At 36.4% G+C, this 23910-nt stretch overlaps 1 protein-coding gene across 1 annotated transcript in view; it reads left to right on the top strand.

The window, feature by feature from the left end:
* The window catches only part of PDE10A (phosphodiesterase 10A), a 173566-nt gene that overhangs the window by 137125 nt on the left and 12531 nt on the right, over nt 1-23910 (top strand). The window contains exons 9-19 of the mRNA XM_066178666.1: nt 577-635; nt 3257-3308; nt 6866-7008; nt 9173-9265; nt 9858-10044; nt 11421-11563; nt 13664-13747; nt 16147-16297; nt 18869-19024; nt 22235-22407; nt 23489-23600. Coding sequence (XP_066034763.1) covers nt 577-635; nt 3257-3308; nt 6866-7008; nt 9173-9265; nt 9858-10044; nt 11421-11563; nt 13664-13747; nt 16147-16297; nt 18869-19024; nt 22235-22407; nt 23489-23600 — 1353 coding nt within the window. The remainder of the gene's footprint in view (nt 1-576; nt 636-3256; nt 3309-6865; nt 7009-9172; nt 9266-9857; nt 10045-11420; nt 11564-13663; nt 13748-16146; nt 16298-18868; nt 19025-22234; nt 22408-23488; nt 23601-23910) is intronic.

Genomic DNA, 23910 nt, shown 5'->3' with positions numbered 1-23910 from the left:
GCTTTGCTTCATCTAACATTTTGCTTCTAAAAAGAAGTATGCATACTATTTTCTGTATTCATATTCATGCTGATTTCTCCCGAAGTTGAGCATATATCATCTGCTGCTTAGTTTAGTTAAACTTGCCTGATGTCAGTCTACAGTTGTGTCTATATGCTGCTTTGCAGCCTGGAAACAAGTGGTAAAAATGTGGTAAGGGAGAAGGGAAACAAAGTATTTGACATTCTCAGAAGAGCTGAGGGTCTGGGTAAGGAAATGTTCATTCCATAATCACAGTCAGTGACAGCCTTTGAGGCAGCGTGAACAAGTGTAAAAACCAACAGCTTTCAGTGAGTCTTAGGAAAGATTATACTTGTGTTTCACAGTTTTAATTCAGCAGCTAGATAGCTAAGATTGAAACCCAGCACACAAATTCAGCTTTGATTTCATACAGTGCTGTAGCATATATCTGTATATATATACACACACAGGCACACAAGTACTGGCATTTTTTTCCCACAAATTAAAGGGATGGGACTTCAGTTTCCTGTGACATCAGTGTTCTGAAGCAAATGGTTCTGTCATCTGTGCTTCCAGGTATGCCGGGGCCTTGCCAAGCAGACTGAACTGAATGACTTCTTGCTTGATGTATCAAAGTAAGTGCGATTTGCAAGATAGTTTCATGAATTTTTGATGAGCTTTTCTAGCATGGCTCTTTCAAACTACCCGTGTTCAGTCGATAGCAGTAGTGGGAGCTACTCACTGTAGCTCACAAGTGGATGCAAAGGCACACTTCAGAGGGCGGGCAAACATCAGTTCAGGGACTAGAATGAGTGGTATGTGTGGCAGTGCTGTATACCTTTCATAATTTTTTTTTTTTTGTGTGTGTGTTGGTGGTGCAGATGAAAATGTGACATTAATTTATACCTTACAGAGGTTTTTTTTATTCATGTGGTCTTTTGCATGGGTTTTTTTCTGCTTTTTTCCCCACCTCATCTGTCAGAGTTAAATATGGCCATCTTTTGACAGGTGACAAATAAGCTTGGTGTCTCATGGCAATTTTAGAAGGCTTGAAAGGACTTTACAGGAAGTTATTTAGTGTGCCTCAGCTTCCCCTATTCTCCCAAAAATTTTTTGGACATGAATGCATGTATTCATATATGGACTTCAGAGTTAAATCCTTGAAGAATCAGGACTGCCACATGATTGCTCTTCACATGCCTTTTCTGAAGGCTCTGTTTTAATTTTTAAAGACTTTTACTGCATGTAATATGTTTGCTTTAAATTTCTTGTCACTATAAGGAAAGATTAATTTGAAAGCACAGAAAGAGCGTGAAAGCTTTAGCGTATACTTGCAAAATCAGTTTAGTGTCTTAGGTTATCTGGTCTTCCTTCATGGCTTTTTGTTTGTCATTGCTATTAGGATCTTTAAATAGCAAAGATAACCAATAAGTTAAAAGATAAACCAGAGCTGTACATTTGGTGAATCAGTTTGTAGTGCTTAACAGTGTTTTGTGAAACTAGTTGGTAGAAGAATTTCAAAGTGCATCACAAAGTAGTGATGATACTGTGGAAAAATGAGATTTCTTGGATTTTTGCTGCAACCACTTCTGTGGGCCTTGATGAACAATTCTCAAACTGATGAGATTAGAGGATGTCCAGGATTCCTATGCCATTGCCCAGGAATGTAGGCAGCAAAGTTCACTCAGCTGGAAGGGAGAATAATAAACCTCAGGGAGGAGTCTGCCCCTTGCAAGGAGGGCAAGCTGGTTGTATCCAGATGTTTTTCCGAGCTTTTTTCCTCAGGATGACCTTTTTTTTTAATTTCAGCATAATTCAGAGCATGCCTCCCAAAGGGCACTCTTACCAAGTCTTGCACCATTATATTCCTTTCCAGAGTGCTTTTATGTTGCTGACATCCATATTGAACTAGTTAACCAAAAAACTATATTAATCTACCCAGATTTATGGACTGGCACTTAATACTTGGACTGGCATAGTATGGAGATTGTTTTAAAGAACTTTGTAATTGTTTTACATTTTTAAGATAAAAATAACAATAAATACTGCAAAAATTTGTTATGACTTTTAATAAGAAAATAATTCTCATACAGCATTATCAGTTGCTAGAGTTTTTTAGTTTCAACAAAAAAAGTCTGTGTTTTAAGGCAAAAAACTGGGATATCAGTTAATAATATCTTTATGAACTTTATGGAGACAAAGACTTGTATCAGCAAGAAAATAATTAGTTTCCTCTTGGAAGTAGTCTGTATCTTTTCTAACGTGGAAGGAGAATTTCCTTTTCAATTGTTGGTGTGCAATGTCACTGGGACATGTTCTGTAACACTTTAGAAAGGGCAGAGTATGCAGTGCTCCACCTCTTCATCTCCCTGGTGATGTAAGGCCAGTGTATTATGTATCTCCTTTCCACCAGACCCAAACAGAACTGAGCTGTGGATATATTCAAGGCCACAGGACAATGACTTTTGTCTGCTAGGAACATTGTAATCCAACAGTTATTAATACTTGGCATGTGGAAGATTTAGACTTCTTTTACTATTAAGCTTGACCTTTATCTCTCAATGTTCTTGACTGTCCTTGAACAGTTACCACTTTGCTGTGAAACTGAGATTCTTTTTTATTCTTTTTTTATTTTTTAAGTTACAAGATCATTCCCTTTCTTCAACTTCAACCGGTATTGCTAGAGAAGACTCATTAAGAGTTTAAATAGTTTCCTTTTAACTAATGTAAAAGATTAGACAGTATGACATGGATTTAGCTGCACTACATTTTTATTTAGTTCTCAGAGCATAACATGGGTAAACCTAATGAGATATTTTGATATTTTGAAAGAAATGGATTATTTTTGTTGCTGTTTCCTACTTCTTTTCTTTTCCTTTTTACTTCTGCTTTTAAAATTTGTAGTGTGCTAGAGTTGCCATAACATTTTGATGCATTCTTGGTGTTGCTCAGCAGGAACCTATTCAGTTCACAGCAGGCAATATTTGGTAGTCTTTTCCTTTTTCTACACAGAAAATTCTGTGTATACTAAAGAATATTCTCAATTCTGTAGAATAATGGCTTATGGAAATAGAGCTAGGACTGTGTCTTCATTCCCTTGTGCTGTAGCAAGCCAGTTAGTGATTTTCAAGCTGCTATGGTTTGTCTTCACCTTTTCTGGCTCCATCTTAAGCTGTAGTGAAACAAGAGCCCCTTACACCTGTTTGAGAAGTGTTTGACTAAATGCCAATGTTTACTGATTTCTCTTTCTCTGCAGAACTTATTTTGATAATATAGTTGCAATAGATTCTCTACTTGAACATATAATGGTAAGTTTTCTTTTCTACTTCTAAGTTTATTAGTACTAGTTATTAAAACCCTTCATTCTCCTTCCCTTGAAGACATTGTCATTGAAACATATGAGTTGTTTGTAGTAAACACATAATGCAGACAATATAAATATGTCTGTACATGTCTGAACAGAAAAGATGGTAAAAGGACAGCTTGATTTGTCGTTGTTGCACCAACTTCCACTCACAGCTTTCATAAGCAATGAAACATGACTGTCTCCGAACTATATAGTTACTATTGTTTTCTGAGAAAGCTTGAAAATTTTAAGAGAGAGGCTTCTGGTTTTCTTTTTATTTCAGCATGTTATATTGATTCTTTCTTCCTAAATTCAATTTGCTACATGCTGCAAAACACTGCTGAAGAAGTTACTGTCTGTAGCAAGCGATAGAGTTTAAAAATTACTCCTGGGGTATTTTTTCCTGTTGCTGAATGAGATATGTAAGACCTTGGAAAACTACACCCATAACAAGAGTGACAGTCAGTCAGTGTTTTATAGAAACCACTAAAGCCAAGTGGTTAGTTCTTCCCATTGAAATAACTAATTAACAAATTAAAGTACTATTCAGAAGCAGTTTATGAGTTTCTAAATCAATTTTGAATTCAGAATTATTTCCTGAATAATGTTAACAAATGTGCGTGAACTGGTTGTTTATAACATCTTTTGAGTGTTTGATATGTGAGTTATGCTTTTTAGCTTTATGCATGTTCATCGTGTTCTGCAGTTCTTTTTCCTAAGTGTAAACCTGAATCAGGTCAGTGATACCATTGTTTAAAATTTGCACATTCAAAAAATTACTTTCCAACAGTACTCTGATACGTTCCCCAGTCTTTAAAGTGATATTCTTAGCTAGACTATTAAAAGACAGCGATGTTAGAATGCAAACAACATTAAAGGGGTTTTATTTAGAAACGTGAATTAGTAATGGAAAATATTCTGCAGTGTTTGTGTTATTCTAGTTAATACATAGTCAAGACTATGTCTAAGTCTGCACATAGGACACATTTCTGAACATTTACTTTTCCAATTTAAATGAACCTCTTAAAAATAGCTTAGCATTTGAAAGAACTGGTATAACATAACATATGGCATTGAGAACAAATATTGATATTCTTCCCTGTTCTTCCCTGTGAATAGAGATCTGGTGGAAAACACAATTGGCAGTAAAATACGCTTACTCTTTCATCATCTTTTCTAACACTTGGCCGCATCATGATTCTGTATTTTAACCTGTGTGATGTTTCATACTCAGCTTCCTTTTAAGCTGTAGCTGTTATCTCTTTCTTGAGCCAATTAGCTGAATTATGTGTTTGTACATTTATTGCCATATAATGAGAGTGTGATTTTATCATTATGTGGCTTATTCTGTCTCACTATGAGAAAAGACCAGAACTTGTTACTTCACCCTTTGGTGATTGCACTTATGCTTTGATTTGTTCCTGCAGTACTAAAGAAAAACATATGTGTGTGTCTTTCCATTCTTTTCATTTTTATTTTCATCAAAACCTCTCAGCAAAGCTAGTGATATTAAAGGTGTTTCTGAATGTAAATGCAAGAAAGGGAAATAAAAAGTTCAAGTCTGCCTTACAAATTTTCTTGCCCATATGCTTGAATAGTTACAAGCAGCATATGTGAAAGGTGATCCTTGGCTTCCCTATTGACAGTGCTGAACATACTTTTTGTACTGATATTCTCTTTCAACCGCTGGTCAGGATTTGAGCTAGGGATTTAGTGAAGTAAAACTCTCTCATCCCATTAACTATTACTTAATTAGTACTGTTTAAGTAGTCATTTTTGAAAAGCATGAGTCGTGACCAAGGTAAGTTCTTGAGTCATATGCATTAAACCACAAAAGATTAATTGTATAAAATCAACACTGTGCTGTAGATTCTACAAAGAAATCTGATTCACTATCTGAATAGAAGCATTTACTGGACCCCTTGTCATTTTGGCAGTTTCTGTTCACTCTCTTTTAGCAAATAAATAAGTAGTCTGAGTGGGTAAGGTCTTTGCATTTCTTAATGCTCTAAGGGGGAAGAATTGTGTAAGTCTTACCTCTTAGACTGCAGTCTCCCTGACTTTTCTGTTCTGATGGAGAAAATGGAATAATAGACAACAGAATTTTTCTGAACCGATTCCGTATTTATGGGAGAGGCCTCCAAGTTTTGGAATTGGGCTAGATGGTATCTGTGCAGTTCCCCTCATATGGCATAGAACTAGAGTCTCTTAGCAAATGATTTTTCATCTTGTATGTTTGGTTTTTTTTCTGTCGAGGTGTAGCATTTTTCCATCTGCGTAAGTGGGAAATTAAATACTTTATTGTTTTATTTTTGTTTTTGGAAGACAAGAGAGAAGGGGTGGGGGGAGATCATTCATGTGGAAGTCTTGTGAATCCTTAAAACATGCCAACTGCATGCATTGCACACCAAGATTTTGTTAGCCTCTTTCTGCAGCTGCATGACTAGGTACGTGTTATATATGGAGAGAGATCCACCTCAGATCATACTCTACCATGCAGTTACTGTACTTTCTGAGCAAGTAAGAAACACAGAAGACCTATCTGAATTGGATAGAGCAAGTTCTTGTGCCTGTATATTGGCATCTAACACAGTGATCCTTGTTTGATTTTTGTCTCACTTCTTCCTCTTTTTCTCAGAAAGACTATTGTATGTCTGAGAAATACTTAAGTGAAGAGCTGCTGTGTTCCCAAGACAAGATTCTGTTCTGACATTCAGTGCTTCTGGGAGTTATTTTTGCTGAGATAAAACTAGTTAGTTCAAAGTAAGATAGAGACCATGCAAGTCTGTTGCTGTACTGTGGTACTTCCCTGGCTTTGGCTGGTACCTTTGGCCTTTATTCATGCACAATTTCTAAGTCTCAGCTCTTGTGCAAGTACTGTCCCTGACACTGGGAGGGTGCAGCCATTTCCTGTCCCTCTGCATAGGGCAATCCATAATGATACCTCTAGTGACAGAATCACAGTGTTACAGAGTATTTCTGACTTGGAAGGGACACACAAGGATCATTTGGTCATTGTTTTTTATAGGCACACTTCAGTTTTTTAGATGCAAGCACTACCTTCTCTGTTCTGTCTGTCTTTGCTGGATATTAAACACTGATATGTTTGCATTGAAGATGAAGGCAAAAGGCCAAAATTGCTTAGGTCTTGCTCTGAATTATCTATTTAAAATCAAGTAAAGATGAATAGTATCTAAACGTAGAGGGAGGAAAGGTACTATTTTGGAAAGCCTTGAAAAACAATTAAATAGGAAGGTCTATTTTCTTTTAGGAAACTTCCAAATCTCTGAAGATATTCCTGCATTTCTCGAAGAGAACACTCAAATTTACACACAAAATATTTAATTCAAGGTTTTACTTTTGAATTGTATCCTTAAAAGTTGCTCCTTCAAACAGATTTCCATACTGGATAGCTTCTCAAAACTTTTTTCTTACTGGGATGTATGTTTTTATCAGATAAATGACTGGAGATAATCAAACTAATGACCATTAACTCTAGTTTTATTTTTTCGTCTGTAGATATATGCAAAAAACCTGGTGAATGCAGATAGGTGTGCACTCTTCCAGGTTGACCACAAAAATAAGGAGCTGTATTCAGACCTTTTTGATATTGGAGAAGAAAATGATGGAAAACCTGTCTTCAAGAAGACCAAAGAAATAAGGTAAGAATAGCTAGCAGAAGAGTGCAGTTTCATTGTAACTATGGATGTGCAGGCATTTTATTACCCAGTTTCTGTGCCTATCTGCAGGTACCCTGACAATACTTGTCATACTGTGATATCATTCCCACCAGGACCCGCCTCCAGAAGGTAGTACTTCTGGGAATGACATTGCAGTGCCATCGAAACAGCGTCTCTGAAGCTATAACGTCACTCCTGGAAATGCCGTCTTCCGGAGGCGGTCCTTTTGGAAATCATGTTGGGAAAAAAACAGAGGTGTTCTGAGGTAGGTAAAGGTGCAGGTAATAGTGCACCTAATCCGTAGTCTGCCAGTTTGGGACTATTTTTCCCAAGAGGGTTCCCAAGAGGAATTAAAATTTGTGCGATTCAAGCACATCCAAAGCAAGGAAATCACAATTTGTGCTTCTTATGGATGGATTAGGCAAATGTAGAACTGAATATGGATTGGTCATTGGTTTTGAAGATTTCAAGCTCAGTAATTTAATTTTATTTTTCTCATGTGAATTTAGTTTTTCAAACTTCTAATTAATTGTGATACTGAACAATGCTTGAAGTGGTGAATTTGAAAATGTATATTGTCTGGTAATGACTAGAAAGGATTCTCTGACTAAAAGTTGTGTGTATTTCTGCTTTATGTCACAGGTACCTAATTTTTACACTCATGCACATTTTCAATGACAAAGGCTAAACAGGAAACAAAATATAGTGTTTTTCACTTTTCAAAAATTATGAATTCCTAGTAGATCCAGATTAAGATTTTCAAAGGAACACAGGTTTCAGATTTTCAGCTCCTTAAAAGTAAAGAATTGTATGACTGAGTATCCTGTACTAAAATTTTCCTAAAATATTCAGCATTGATTTTTATCAGAACTTTTTTCATTTCCTCCTTATTCTTTTGAAGTTCTGGGCCAATATGAGATGTGATTCATATCTTCACTAAGACTCCTTTAGACAAACTTACTCCCACTTACCATTGTGTGAGTGAGAATGGAAGGAGTCAAAATTGGTGCAATTTGCGTACTGACAAGCAAGGAGGTGGTGTAAATTAAAGAAGCTGGCCTGCTTTAACATGCACTTTCATACTCCCTCTTGATAATTGTTTTTCTTGCTTATATCTCTCTGTCTTTTCTGTATGTTATTGAAATGTTGATTCTAAGTGCAAGGGTGTGAGCCATTTCATGGGTGCTCTATACTGAAAGTGAAGTGCAACTTAAATATCTGTAAGAAAGTGACACTGAGTGAGTCATCAGGAAGGAGTCTTAAGTTGGTGTGATGTACCTATCATAAGAAGAAACAGAAAAATCTAACTTAAAGTCAGGTGTGCAGGGTGAAATCCTGACAGCTTCATCACTAACTTCAATACCAGGCACTAGGGTACTATCGGGGTACATTTGGACTTCAAAAAATTCCATGTATTATTCTTTTGACGTGGTTTTATCCATAAATTATCTTCTGCTTTTATGTCATAACTGCTTTATGTCATAATTTTGAAAATTATTTACTTGCAAGACAGAGGTACAGATTTTTCTGATACAACTTAGGAATTTATTTGTTGTGTTTAACTTCCTTGTGGTGACAAGGGGATGCAGTTAGTACTGTGACATTGTTTGACTGTCGCGAAACAAGCTAGTCATTCCCAAGTCTACATGACAAATACATACGACATTTGGCTATGAAATTTCCATGGTCTTTTTCCAAAATCTTGTTACCTAATCCTCACATGTACGCCACCCGAAGAAATAAGTTCCGTGTTGCCTTTTTTGTGTCTAAAGAAGCAATGAATATGTAAAAGTCATGATAAAATCAGTACCTTTTAAATGTAAACACAACTCTCCAGTTCTGTACAAATGTTATGTTTGTTAGGGATAACCCCCTGGATTATTGAAGATTTTGAATTTTTGTCACTAAAATGGTCATGTTATGGCATGTTTTATATTAAACTATGTAGCTATATAAAATGTTTTCAGAAAGTATCTGTTAGGATTTGATTTTGTTTCATTATGTGCTACTAGTTGTTGTAAGATTTTTCTCCTCAAAGCAAGAAAATGGCGCTGGTTGGGAACACCCACTACTGTGCCCAAGACAGACTCCAGTAGAAAAATGTTTTTTTCATATATTGGCTAATACACATTTTTATTTTCTCCAGATTTTCTATAGAAAAAGGAATAGCTGGTCAAGTGGCAAGAACAGGAGAAGTCCTTAACATCCCTGATGCCTATGCAGACCCACGCTTTAACAGGTAGGATGCTCTTCATTGGAGGGGAAGATAGCTCATCAAACCTTTCACATAAAATTACTACTTAAATTTCATATTGAGATGCATTTATGGAGCTGTAGCCCTCTGATGAGGAGGTAACTTAAAGATGTTTATTAAATGCTTTAACCATCAGAGATACTTTTAAGATACAAATAAAAGTACTATTTTTATCAAATAATAATATAATGGAGAAAAAAATAGTTAGATTGTTGCCAGTTTTCATTATCAGTCTCCCCACAATCTCATTAGTTTCAGGGGAAAAAAAAAGTTCACTAATAAATAGCATGCCTAAGAATAACCGAATGTTCTTTAACTCTGTGTTTGAGGCAATATTGTTTCAGGCAATATTCTTCGTCTTGCAAATGGAGGATAGAGGATTATAAATTTCTTTATAAGTATGACACAGTAGATAAAAATATTTGAGGGTTTTGAGGGAGAAATTCTTGCAGGTACCAATTAAGTCTACTTTAAAATGATTCAGTATATTGTACATAAACATTTCTGAGAATCAAGGAATAGGTACCCATTGATATTAACTCTTTCCTCTTTTGCTTTCTTCTTTATGGTTCTCCAGAGAAGTAGACCTCTACACAGGCTACACGACCAGAAATATCCTGTGCATGCCTATTGTGAGCCGAGGAAGTGTAATAGGTGTTGTGCAGATGGTGAACAAAATAAGTGGAAGTGCCTTCTCTAAAACTGATGAGAACAACTTTAAAATGTTTGCAGTCTTTTGTGCTTTAGCCTTACACTGTGCTAATGTAAGTTTTATTTGCAGTTTTGTAAGTTATAATGAGAATACTTAAGTATTTTGATGTTACAGATTATTAAAATGATTTGTAGGTCTGTTTCATTGAATTAACATTGTATTCCTTGGTGAATAATTCTGCTTTAAGAGGATGATAGGGATTTCATTTGAAATAACTGTACTCTGGATTTATCAATTTTGTGTAGCTAAACTGAGAGAGCAGGCTGTGAGATATGAATGATACCTGGCTTCCCTTTTCCACTAAAAAGTATGATTCTTATTTACTTTTATAAATTCAGATTACATTTTATAAATTTAATTGGGGAATGGAGATATGCTATATATTCTCTCAATTCCATATTCTTGATACTCAAAGATCAATTTTCACACTTATATGCTGTGGTATATACTTATGATTATCCATGCTTCTAGATAAGAGCGGGTAGCTATTTTTATCTTCAAACCCTTTATCATCTCCAGATTTACTATGCCTGTAGAAAACATAAGCAGTGTAATGATTATTACTATTTAAGTATAAAAAATTCAATAAATTCAGTAAAAATGCAATGCAGAAGAACTGAGTTATATTGATGGGAGGTGAGATAAAATGCAATGCCAATTAAGCCTTATGATTTATATTAAGTAATTTTACCAATATCATCCCAGTGGTACACTAGGGCAGTAAATTTTATTGCCAGGTACCAAGTGGTTTCACTTGGGTCGAGGCAAGTAGAATGGCCTGCATATAAATTACACTTGGACTATGCATACTCAGTTGTAGTTGTGTCTGAGTTCACTACTTTTAGATGGTGAATGTTACCATTCAGGATGTATTGCCCCAGAGGATTGTTTAACTAGTTCATTGTTATGTCCTCACTTGTTTGCAAACCATGCCATGTCTGAACCTCTCAGTAATCAGCTGTCCTTACTTTACTAGTACTGTAGGTATGATGAACATCCCACATACATTTCACTGTGCATAGATAGCAGTAGTTTGTACCAATTAATAGGGTTCATACAGTGGCAGAAAATATGAATTGTGTCCTGTTATATGTTGTCTGTCTGTTCGAATTTTGCAAGGGACTTGGCTCTGTTTTTGACTCCTGAACTTGGATTGTTTTTCCTGGGAGAGCTCACATGCAGTTAAAAGTCAGCTGAGCCTTAGGTATTTACCTGAGTGAGTAGATGAATAATGATGTGATAGAAGGCCTGGTTTCTCAGAAGTACTGAATTCAGTGTAATCTGTTGCTCTTCTAAAGTGTGAAGTTGTACAGCCAAAAGCTCTATGGTTTCTGCAGATGAGTGTTGTAATAATCACTGCTTGAATACAGGAAGTAATTTTTTTTCTTTATTAAAATTCCACATTCACCCGTGACTTCTCTTTTTCAGATGTACCACAGAATTCGTCATTCAGAGTGTATTTACCGTGTAACGATGGAGAAGCTGTCCTACCATAGTGTTTGTACAGCAGAAGAGTGGCAAAACCTCATGCACTGTACACTGCCTCCACATATTTATAAAGAAATTGAGCTGTAAGTATTATTCTAATGTAGCAGCAGTTGTATATAGCCTGTTAATTTATTTTTTTCTAATTTGTAGTGGAGTTTTTTTAGGAAGCACTTTTATTACTGAGCTACAGCAACATCATAGTGGTTTTATCTCTGGCTTTCTTATACTTAGCTATACTTAATGACCCATGAACAGAATTTTTCCATCAAAGATATAAAGTTACACATACTCAGAATTTTTCCACAGGTATGGGTATATGCAGTAGTTGCTTTAAGCGTTATTTTTTACCTAGAGTTCAAAAAGATGAGCTTTCATTCTTATAGTTCCAAGTCACTGTCAGCTCAGAGCCAGAGAGGAAGCCGAGCTTGGAACATCAGTATTTAAAACCAAATGCATGATTTCATCCCCTTGGATATGTTTTAGAATTAAACATATATCTCCCAGCTCATTCCTGGGGTTTTCTGGGTTGTGTGTGTTTTTTAGGTTTGGTTTTGGGGTCTGTGTGTAGGGGGGCATTTGGTTTTTTTGTGAGTTTTGGGTATGGATGTGTGTGTGTGTGCGTTGTGCATCTGCTTGTGCTTATTGAAGAAGGGGAAAATGAAAATTCAGGGTTACAAATCCAAGGTTCTAGGGGGTAGAGCTGAAGCCTGCCTTTGGAGGAGGACTTCCCATCCAGCCTTTTAGGCTTTCTTTGACATAATTTAGTTATTTTCAGCTGCTACATGCTGAAGATAAATCTCTATCTATATTTTATTGGCCGGTCTTCACTCAAAACTAACAATGGGAGCCATCACATTTTTAAATCACTCTTTTTGGTCCAGGAGAATAAATTCTACTCTAGTAATCAGGTGCCTAAAATCAGATATTGAGTCACAAAATCTAAGTTGTCTTTTTAAACCTCATCTCCCGAGCTCACTCACTTCTGTTTGGTGCTGAGCGTTGTAGCTGTGAGCGACATGAAAGCCTGTGCTTAACAGGGACTGCTTATAGTTAAAGTTCATTACATGCTGAAGTGATTTGCTTGAATGCCAGAGCATTAACAGCTTGCAGGATTACACCCTAATGGAAGCTTATTCTTTGCAATACAATTTCTTGTGCTTTGTTAGGTGATATTATATAACCCACCTCCTCAGCAAAATGAATTTTACTTGCAAAGATGACAGGTTTCATTCTAAATTATATTAGCATCCTTTAGTTCAAGATGAATACATTTAACCATTTTCCAAGCAATTCAGCTACCTTCAGTCCTCTCAGCTGCTGTGCTGTTCAGTGTGCCAAGCAGTTAACATTACATGGAGAAAAAAGAGAGGACTTTCAGCACAGAAACTGCAGGGAGAGGGTTAATTTATAATTGAAGGAAAAACGGTTTTACTGTCCTGGGTCCCTAAAATCAGGCCTCAGTATTACTATCAGGGGAGGGGAGAAGTCTTCAGGTAAAGAAACATTAAAAGTATGGTATTAAAACGTTGAATTTTTTAAAGTTTTGACTTGGTTTCTATCAGCCAGTGAAAACTGATTTTTTCCTCTATCAAAATTAGAGTGAGTCTAATGCAATTTATGACAGAAATTATTGGGGGGAAAAAAAAGGAAACAAAAAAACCCCAAAACAACACAAAAAACCCAAAAAACCCAAACAAAAACCCCAAACAAACAAACAAACAAACAAGCTACCCCCCCCCCTCACCCCCCCCCAAACTGGTAAATATATTGTTAGGGACAGCATCTTTACTATTCCTGGGAAGAAATTCCTGATTATTTTAGGAATGCCTGTCAACATCTCATTGTCCCTGAGACTTTTGTTGTCTATTACTTTGTCTGTGGATCCTTAGATAAAGATACCTGTTTCTGTTAAGTAAACAAAGCCAAAGGCTAATTGTTGGATTTGATCATAAGGGTCTTTTCCAACATAAATTACTAAATGATGGTATGAAACTATGAGCATAGTTCCATTGACCTTAGCAGAAATATATAACTTGACGTTACTGAAAAATATAGCCTGTAAATTCATCTTTCTGTGCATATTCAAAAAGAAGTGACTCTTGCTGGCTATACATTTCCTGGTAATTTTCACTTGTTTTTAGTACCAATGAAAAAGTCTTTTCTAAACTGAAATTTCTTTTTAGATACCATTTTGATATCAGTCCATATGAAGATGTTTGGCCTGCCATTTTTGTCTACATGGTTCACCAGTCCTGTGGGACAGCCTGGTATGAAGTATATTATTTCTTTATTTTATGGTTAAGTCTGTGATCATTTACTTATAATTTTTGAGATAATTACCTCCTAATTCAAGGTTTCCTTTCTTTGATGTTTATTTACTGTGTTTGGTCTGTAGAGGGCTGTAATAAACAGTCTGGATTTCTTGTCCCACCTTTTTGGTCCTTAGAAAAATCAGGGAAGAAGTTAGTAGAATCGGGTTTAAGAACTCATGATATCATCCTAACAGTTGTCGTTCCAATATACAGAAAAATTGTTTGGTTCTGAGATGAGTTTGCTTTTCAGACAGAAGATAGTAAAGACATAAAAACCACTCTTCCCAAAAAGGAGAGAGGATGCATGAAAATTGATTTTTCAGATATATAGTTGCTGAAATTAATAATGTATGTGGTAAAAGCAAACCAAGATCAGATTTTATCTTGCTAAATGAATCAGTTATTTGCATAGTTGTGCATTAATTATGGAAGTGCGCTATTTTCAAATTAAATGCTTCATTTGCTAGCCTTTCTCTCAGTGTTCCTTGTCATTACTAAGATCAGTAGTTGGGTGAGTATGGCCCATTGCTAAAAGAAAGGACCTGCTCCAAATTACAGAAAAAAACCTGCGGATGGTCAATTGAAAGGGGAAGTTCATCCCTAGAAGAGGGAGCAACATTCAGGGAATGTTTGCTGGTGTTTCATTTTTTTTTGCTAACTGAATGAATGCCCTCAAAGCATGCCCTCAAGCTGGAGGGTCTTTCCCAGTCTTCCTCAATGCTGCAAAGTGGGTGACTCTTCTGAACACAGCCCTCTACTGCTCAGTGTAGTTAGCTTGTTTCCATTCCAGATTGAATGGCTGTGGATGCAGGGTTGGGCTTCGTATTTGCACTCAGGTTTTGTTCTCTTCTCTCTCTGACTCCCAGTCTCTTCCTTTCAACATGTGGCTTTCATGAGAAAGCATTGATATCTACTTAAAGTTTTTCAAATGAGCCTCAGCTTTCACATATAAAATTAGGGAAACAAAAGTGAGGAAAATGTTTGAAAAGGAGACTGTGGAAACAGGACTTGTATTTAATTTCTGAAAGAACAAAACTTCTCAAACCTTTGAAATAAAACCAAAACTTTTAGGACAAAAATTTGATTTTAATATATTGACGAATAAGGTTGTGCCTTAAAGTATTTGCCTATATAATGTATAATTGTCCTGTCCAGGGAGGATTTCAGAGAAAAGTCTATCATAGTCACTACATTTTCTCTTCTGAAGAAATAATATTTTGCTGCTTTAATCACGTATACAAAATATAGCAACGGACAAAGTAGTAGTATTCCATACTGAGGCATCTCAGAGAATGATTTTTCCTTTGGCTATAAATGTATTATTGTGTAATAACTGTTGAGTTGAAATTGGATGTAGATGGAAGTGACTACTGTGATATTCTGAATTATGGTGTACTACTTTAAACAACAGTTTAAACAACATTGTCTGATTTTCTACAATTAAAAAACAATGCTTAAAGTATTTTGAAGGACAATATGCCTCTGGTTATACAAATGTCAGATTAAGGCTGAGAATAATAATTACGTAGCTCAACACACAACTGTAGAAATACACATTTCTGCCTGTTTCCTTGTAGTAGATGTGTCTACATTTTTACATGTAGGTCAGAGACGTTCAGCTTATTTTCTCACCCCATGAGTACAGCAAAACTAGGACATTAGTGCCACTTTCCTGATATACCCAAGAAATTTTTAAAGCATGGAACTCAGAAAGTCAAATTGCAGCAACAGGGAAAAAAATGGAATAAAGGAAAACTGCCTTTTTATGAGAGAAAAAAATCATTAATTTAGGACTTAACAAAATACTGTTTGGTGAGAAGTAAAGAAACTGCGAAATGTGCATTTCTGTTCTTTTAGTCTAAACTGGGAGAAAAAAAATCTACAAGTATTGGAAAAATAAAATCTTTGGGTTCTCACCTTGTTAATATAGACCTATTTAAACGGGTTTATTTCTTCTGGGTCCTTTGCTTAAAAAACCCTGAATTTTCTGTTTTGATCACAGATCATGTTTTCAAATTGTCCGTTAGATGCTGAGTTGCACTATATTTCAAGTTGAATAAGCAATTGGAAGAAATCACTTCAAGTTTCTGGAATCAGGGAAGGTCATGCAACTGACTGAGCTGGGTAGCATGACTTATGTTCCCGAATTTAACAGATTAAACAGAGAGCATTGTCAGGCATCCACGCTTCTCTGTCCTTGCCAAACTCGAGTGACTTTTCATGTCATTCAATGAGTCATCCACAGTGAGAGTCAATCCTAACAAGAAGGGTAAATCAAAGACCATCTTTTCTCCTCTTCTGGTTGTTTTTCCTGTTCTTATTTCTTGTCTCTGACCAAATTATATTCTGCCTAGCTTTGAACTTGAAAAGCTGTGCCGATTTACTATGTCTGTAAAGAAAAACTATCGCCGGGTGCCCTACCACAACTGGAAGCATGCAGTTACCGTCGCACATTGCATGTATGCCATACTGCAGAACAACCAGGGGCTTTTCACTGATCTAGAGGTAGGTGACACGATGGTATCAGTTACCACACCTCATCGGAGCTGTCAGCTGTTGTACCTTTTCTGTGCTACAGTATTTTTTTGTCAGCTTGGGCAGAGTGTATGTAAAGGTCTTCATGGAGGAACGTATGTGAGTAAAGAGTTTGAAGGAGGATTACTCAGATTCCTAATCCTAGTCATATTTTTCAAGACTGCCCCTGAAAAAGCAATGGTAGATTTGCTATAAATCTGTGTCTAAGTTTTGGGGTTCTCCCTGCCCATTTACAATCACAATCTTTAATTATTTAACTAACTGTCAGATTTGTTGTAAGGGAGGGAAACACCCTGGATCTCCCTGTGAAATCTGGGAGATCCTGTTTAGGAGGACAAGGGTTGCAGAGATGGCTGATATACGTGTCTAGAGGAGAGGAGCCAAACTTTAAACTGTCCTCTAAGTGGAAAAGATAACTAGTAAAATGGAAGGCTTAGAATATTAATACACAGTATGGAAAACTGTCACTTGTTTTTCTTCTGAATTATGGTAGGTATAACAGGGAGTGCTGTCTCTCATTAATGTTACATGCAACTCCTGAGTTGGAGAACCTGTTCAGTTGTGTATAACTCTGCCAAATATTATCCATTTGGGCTGTAATTTTCCAGGCTCTCTTATCTTCCTCAAGGTGATTCATTTGGGGAAATTTCAGGCATAATTGTTTGGCTCTTTGAAAGAGACATGCTGCCAGAAATCAAAGTTTTGTTCAATGTATAAGAGTAAAATGAAACTTGGTGAACTTTCATTTGAAAAAGTTCCGTTTATTCTGCTGTAAGGCAGAGACTTGAAAATTGACACTGAAATGCAAAAGTGGCATATGTCAGGCATACCTTGAAATTTGGCCAAGCTATGTAAGTTTGAAAAAAAAAAAAAAATTAAAGAAAATCAGTATCATTTTAACAACAAAAATCTGTGGAGTACTGCCTCAGAAAATTTTTAAAGCTCTTATAATATTCAGTACTAACCAAGTACTAAGCCCCATCTCTTTGGAGGTGCAGAGTAAGAAAGAAAGGAAGAGCAAAAGAGACAGCTGTTAAGAGGGATGGAAAGAGTCTTTTTTTTTTCCCTGCAAACTCCATCTGTTTGAGTGTCTTATCCCAGTCTATGTTCCAGCTCTTTTCAGCAGTCTCCTTTCTTGATACTGGAGATTAATCCAACAAGAATACAGGAAACTGCTGAAAGAAAGTTGGGGATCTAGGGATGGGCTGGCCTCAGGTGAGGGATGCTGACATGAACCCCAGTAGATTTAGAGATAGGAAGTATAAAACTGTAAAGGACACACTGATCTGGAGAAAAATGCAGTGGTTAAAGATTTGTGATCCAGGCAGGGACAATGGGTACAAGGTCAAGAGCACTGTTATTAGGCGTTGTAATAACCCTGAAGGACTGAGACAAGAATGACTTCCTGAGACATGGAGACTGGGACAAGCTGTCACTGCACAACTTCAGTGATAGAGGTGTGTGTTATGTTCCTGAGGGTTCCACCTCTGCTGAGCATCTGTGTGGACACATGCTGCTGCATCACCTGTTTTTTATTTTTTTAATATGCTTTTTAAAAATACACTTCACAAGATGCAATATTGAAAAGGCAACATTCAAAATAGAAGTGAATGTCTCAAAATCAGAAATACAGTTAGCATTGCTACAGCCTTATTTCTAATTTGTGACAATATTTCTAATTGCCTCATTGCTATTTTTCCACAGACTCTTAGTATAGTATCCAGGTTGGTTGTTGTGCACTTAATAGGTGGTTAATCAATATTCTTTTTCTGCTTCATTTTATAGCCTTATCCTTGTTTACTGAACACTCATCAGAACCAATTATAAGACAAAGCTATTGGTTCTCTGAAGAAATTTTCATGATACTTCATGCCAACACAGACAGAGTCATAAACTTTAATAATTTTTTTTTTTCCAAACCCATAAGCTGTGTGAAAACCTTTTGAAAAAGAGATTTCAAGGACTCCATTTCTTCAGGATATTAAAGGTTAATTATATGAAAAACCCACTTGCTGTATTTATTTGTTTACAATTGCATTTTCCAGCATTTGTGACTCATCACGTTAGTGACTTCCTAGAAAAAAAAACCCACTCGGAGATTTGGTTAATGTCTCTAGGAGTGTGGCAGAGACAGATCTGGCATTGAGCTTCAGTGCACCTGTCTTGACCAGCAGATCATACATCTTGTATCTTTCTTCTCTCCCAATAACTGTGTTTTTTTTTGTTTTAATTAACATGGTGAGGATTCAGTGGATAACCAGACTGTTTAAAATGCAGATTCTTTTGAAGCACAGTCCATCCAATAATATGTTACTGCCCAGCAATGATTTTTAAATGCATAATATAATTACATTTGGATCAAGAATTTTGATTCAGCGTGTCCTTACTGTCATGTTTCTTTCATTTTTAAGGATATTTCTACATGAGCTGTTTGAAGGCAGTATTAGCATACTGCAACTTCTACATTATTTTGGGTAGAGAGTGACATCTAGGGGCAGGAAATACATCTTGCTTTTCATGCTTGTGTCAATTTTTTTGTAGCGAAAGGGTCTTTTAGTTGCATGCCTGTGTCATGACCTGGATCACAGAGGTTACAGCAACAGCTATCTTCAGAAATTCGATCACCCCTTAGCTGCTCTCTATTCCACATCAACGATGGAACAGCACCACTTCTCGCAGACTGTGTCCATCCTGCAGGTAGGATTATTGAAATTGTGTGTTCTGTGCATTAGTGTCCAGTGGTGGAAAGAGGAGTCACATCATTACCAAGTAGATTTTCTGAAGCATGCTTAGTTTAATGTCACTATTGTAGTACTCATTTAGAAGAGTAGAAGATTTATTACAGCAAGCTGGGTTTCACAATTAGCAACCAAAGGATTCAACAACAATGGAAAACACAGCTTTCTCAAAATCTTGAAGTTATAAAAATATTGGGATTGTGTATTTGAAGGTCTTTTATTATGGCCTGCCTTTGAAGCTTTTAGCTTCTGGTTCTCTGGTGGTTTTTCCCATGACCATGTGGAATAAGAACTTTGAAAACGAAAAATCATTTTCTCGGTCACACATATATATACATATGTATATAGGGTCATAATGTATTTCATCAAAGTCTTCAACCATCCTGAAATTTTGAACAAAACCTCAAATACTGGCAAAACTTTGTATGAGAAACTTAGAAACCCGCTGTAATAAATTCTGTAAACACTGAATGTGTGACATGAAAGGAAAGATGTTAATTTTTCATGCATGATAATTGGAAACATTTCATTATGCTATCCTCTGCTTTTTTGTTACTTGGCAATGTGAAATAGAAAAACATGAGTAAGGTACTATTCAGTGGAAGAGAATTCCTGGAATGAGGTCATATGTCTTTATGTTTAAAGAAGTGAAAACTGCAAGAAAACATGTGGACACCTTTTGGGAAAACAGAGGTCTGCTACTGACACATACATATTTTCTCATGAGTGAAATTTTTATAATTCTCAATTAGAAGAGTGAGAACTCTTACCTGTGAAACCACTGCCAGTCCATACCATACTTGTGCTCGCTAGTTTTAGTTTTCCGTGCACGCTCATGTTACAGCCTTGCCTTGCTACTGGGCCACTGATTCATTGTTAACCTTTCTTTCTTTCTGGTTTTTCAGGGGAAGATATTTATTTTCTTAAATATGTAATTACCTTTTAGGAAAAATACATATTCTGTCTTGTATTCAGAAGCACATCTAGTTTGAGGTATCATATACATTTAATCACAGAATGGAAGCTTTATCTCTGAATGCTCCTTCATGTTGGAGGGTGTAATTGAATCCTTCAGTGGTGGTATGGCATTAGATGTTTAGTGTTCATTCTTCGTGTGAATTTGTCCACAGTGAGCATGTTCCTCAGTTGTTAACACTTCACTGTCCCAACCATTTTGCATTTTTTCTGGCAGAAGTGTTGTAATCGATGAAAATCCCATTTGCCCTGAAGGCAGGGAACCCTTTTGCTTCCCTGGCATTTCTTACATTTGCTGTCAGTGTGAGTGAGGAAAGGGGGGGATAAGTGGCCAGGGCTGTAGAGCGGATTCAAGACACCAGCTGCTGAAGCACTCATGAGTGGGAATTAGCAGCAAAGGCAGACCAGTGCAGCGTTTTGGACTTGCTGGGTTTTGTTTGAATCAGAAAGTCTTAATGAATTCATGGACTGATGGAAAAAAAGCCCAACCAACCCACCAAGCTCTTTAGGGTTTATCTGAGTAAGTTTTAACTTTACATTAGTTACCTGCAGTACTTTTAACTGCTTGAAACTTTAGAGCTGCCTTGCTCATCTGCCTGCAGTTCTATTGTACACCATACTTAGGACACGGGATTCTATTCACAAGCTTTAGCTCAGCAGGCAAAGAGCAAAATCTTCATAGTTGTACTTTGTGTGTACTGCTCACAAGCTTAAGTGACACACTCATAACTGGCAGCTTCTGTCAGCACTTTACAGAATCAGTTCTTTTCGAGTAGTTTGAACAGAAGCTGTCACCGTGGTCTTCTTGAGAGTGCAGCTCCTAAAGACCAAGGATAGAATCCAGAATAATTTAAATATTAGGACAAATAGCCCGGTCTCAGGAATTAGACAGCAAGGCTTGGGGGAGTAAAGGGTCCCCAAAACCCTGAACTGTGAGAACTAGTAGTAGTAATTTTTTGCTCCCAAAGTGCTAATGACGGGTTAAAATAGTCTGAATTTTTTTTAAAAACATCATGTTCTATGACTTTGAAATCTTTCAAAGGAGCACTGAGAGATAAATGGATTGTATTTTCTATTCATTATTCACAATAAATCTACTTGTCTAAGTAAAAGTCCTGGAAAATGATGTTTATGTTCCGGATGGTGAGAGAAACCAAGCCTATTTGTACTGCAGAGGATTTATTTTGAGCAAATTATGTAAATGCTTGACGAAAGTCAGGGAAACTTTTTGAGCTTCAGCCCAAGTGCCAATTAAATGTCATAACACCTCTGCATTTGATATATTTTAATGATATTTTCTTTTTCTGAATGTGCACACCTTGACATTACAAGCTCATTCTTTCTTCCTTTTTTTTGTCTGCTTCCTCTCAACAGTAGGAAGACCTTTGACAAGTTGTTTTCCGAATCTTAGAGGCAGCAGATAGTCTTGACTTTTAAAAATGTGATATAGCTTCATGAGTGATTACAGTGCACGGATATTGTCAGTTAAATGTGCAATAATACCTAGTGGAAATTGAAAAGTGATGGCAGTGGTGTGTTACCAGAGCCTCCACACTGCAAACCGTTATCTTTAGCTTATGAGTCATTCAACTTAAGGTTGAACAAGGCAGCTTTTCCCCCTAAATGTTCATATACATTAAAATAATAAACTTTTTTTTTTTTTACATATGAAATTATATCAGTAAATGCAGCATTTTCAGGCACATTTCATTTGGAATGCTAGGAAAACAAAATTATTTTGTGTTTTTAACTTCAGTGTTTCTTTATCTATACAATATATTACACAGCATCTGATCTATGCTTTAGTGAATCAGGTACTCAGTTTACCAACTTGACTGTGCAGACTCGGGACCAGAATTGAATCACAAGTTTCCAAGTTAACACTGTCTGGAAGTGCTGTGTCTATAGTGCTTTTAAATCAAAGAAAAAGATTTCAGTGATTTTTCTCTAGTAGTACCTTTAGGCTTCAAAAGGAGAGCCCCAAAAACAAATTGGTGGCTTAGTCATAGTTTTTTTCATGACAGTGTTTACAAAGGAAAAATAAAAATGGGAATTTCAGGCTATTAACATTTGAATTTGTGACAAAACTTGTCATTGGGCTGTAAAACTGTCGTAACCTGTCTGGTGAAGTAAAGACTGAAGTCATCTCAGAATTAGAGCTTTTGCTTTTTATTGGTTTTTTACTTTTTCATAGCTGGAAGGGCACAATGTCTTCTCCAATCTGAGCTCCAGTGAATATGAGCAAGTACTCGAGATCATCCGGAAAGCCATCATCGCCACAGACCTTGCCCTGTATTTTGGAAACAGAAAACAACTTGAAGAGCTGCATCAGACGGGAGCATTAAACCTTAAGAACCAAACACACAGGTAAAGCAGCAAACCAATAGTAGATCCATATGGCATTAGTCTAGAAAGAGAAACCTAATTTTTTAAAAAGAATTATCTCTGAATGATAACTTTCTTACATATGTGACAAGCAGTGTGTAAATTCCACATATGTAACAGTAATTTCTATTGCTTTGTATTTACGTTGACCCTTACATGGCCGATGACGTCTCTATCTTAACTTGGAAGTGCACTTTGCATTTATCAATTGATTATACTGTGTATTTGTGTCTTCCCTCTGGTGTATTTGTCTGTTGGTACAGTTTCAAGGATGGCCATCACACTGGCATGCAGGTTAGCAAGCTCTATGCTTTTTCACATGGAAATAGGCATTATTAACAAAGATGCAAGTATCTTTAAGTGCCATCTTAATTTCTCCACTGGGTGAAATCAAGTGAATTTAAACTAAATTTCCAGTTTTCTTTATAAAACTTAGATTCACAAACCATAGATTTGTGCTATAAAATTGATTAAATAGGAGCTTTTTTTTTTTTGGGTGTGCCTAATTCTAATAATGATTTTAATACTCCTGGTGTTGTTCAGTTACTCTGTGAACATGGTTTTCAGCATGTCGGACAGTTACGCATTGGATTCTTGTTCTGTCAGAGTTTGAACTCATTACAACAAAGCAATGACAGCATCTTAAGACAGCCTCAGAAGCAGTCTTTCTTCTTTTTAGGAGCATTTTTTTCCTCTCTCTTTAAAGAACAAAGAAATGCAGCAATAAGATATGCCATCTTTTCTTTTATAGACCTGTACTGTATATTCAGAAAATAATAGAGGGGCATATGTTTTATTAGGCAGGCATTCTGTGTAGAGGATAGTGAATGAACTCTGGTTGCAAACAATGTTGGGAATAAAACTAGGAGTAAAAGTATGCAGTCTGTGCCATGCCTTACCAAAGAATCTTAAACAAATGGGGAAGAAAGAATAGGTGGGAGCAAGTCCATAGTGTGTATGCATTGCTGCTGATTAAACTGAGGAAGGGCAAATGGATACTTTTCAGAGCGATCATAAAATCTTTATGAAACTTACAATTTAATGTAATTTTATTATGTTTTAGAGATAGAGTGATTGGCCTGATGATGACTGCTTGTGATCTGTGTTCTGTAACAAAGTTGTGGCCAGTTACCAGACTGACAGCCAACGATATATATGCGGAGTTCTGGGCTGAGGTATGTGTGATTCTTTTGTTTACTCTCCTTATAAACGGAAGCACCCAGGAAGGAAAAACACAACTATAAGTATTTTTCAATCAATATCTTGATGTGCGTGTTTTAAAGAGAGTTCACTGGTGCGTGCATGTGTTTGTTGCTTACTCTGATGTTATTTAAAGAGCTGAGTTAGCTGCATAATTTTCAGGCCGTGTTTCTTCTCACTGTTCATGGTAATATAGAAAGTATGTCCTAACATAAAGTGACCAAGAAACAGAACATGGAAGAAGTCACTAACTGTAGTTATTTGTAGAAATGCAAAAATTGAAAC

Source organism: Chamaea fasciata, unplaced genomic scaffold (genome assembly GCF_029207755.1).
Source record: "Chamaea fasciata isolate MVZ Bird 193981 ecotype frontalis unplaced genomic scaffold, bChaFas1.0.hap1 SCAF_3, whole genome shotgun sequence".
Taxonomy (NCBI): domain Eukaryota; kingdom Metazoa; phylum Chordata; class Aves; order Passeriformes; family Sylviidae; genus Chamaea; species Chamaea fasciata.
This window is presented reverse-complemented; position numbering and strand designations above follow the sequence as displayed.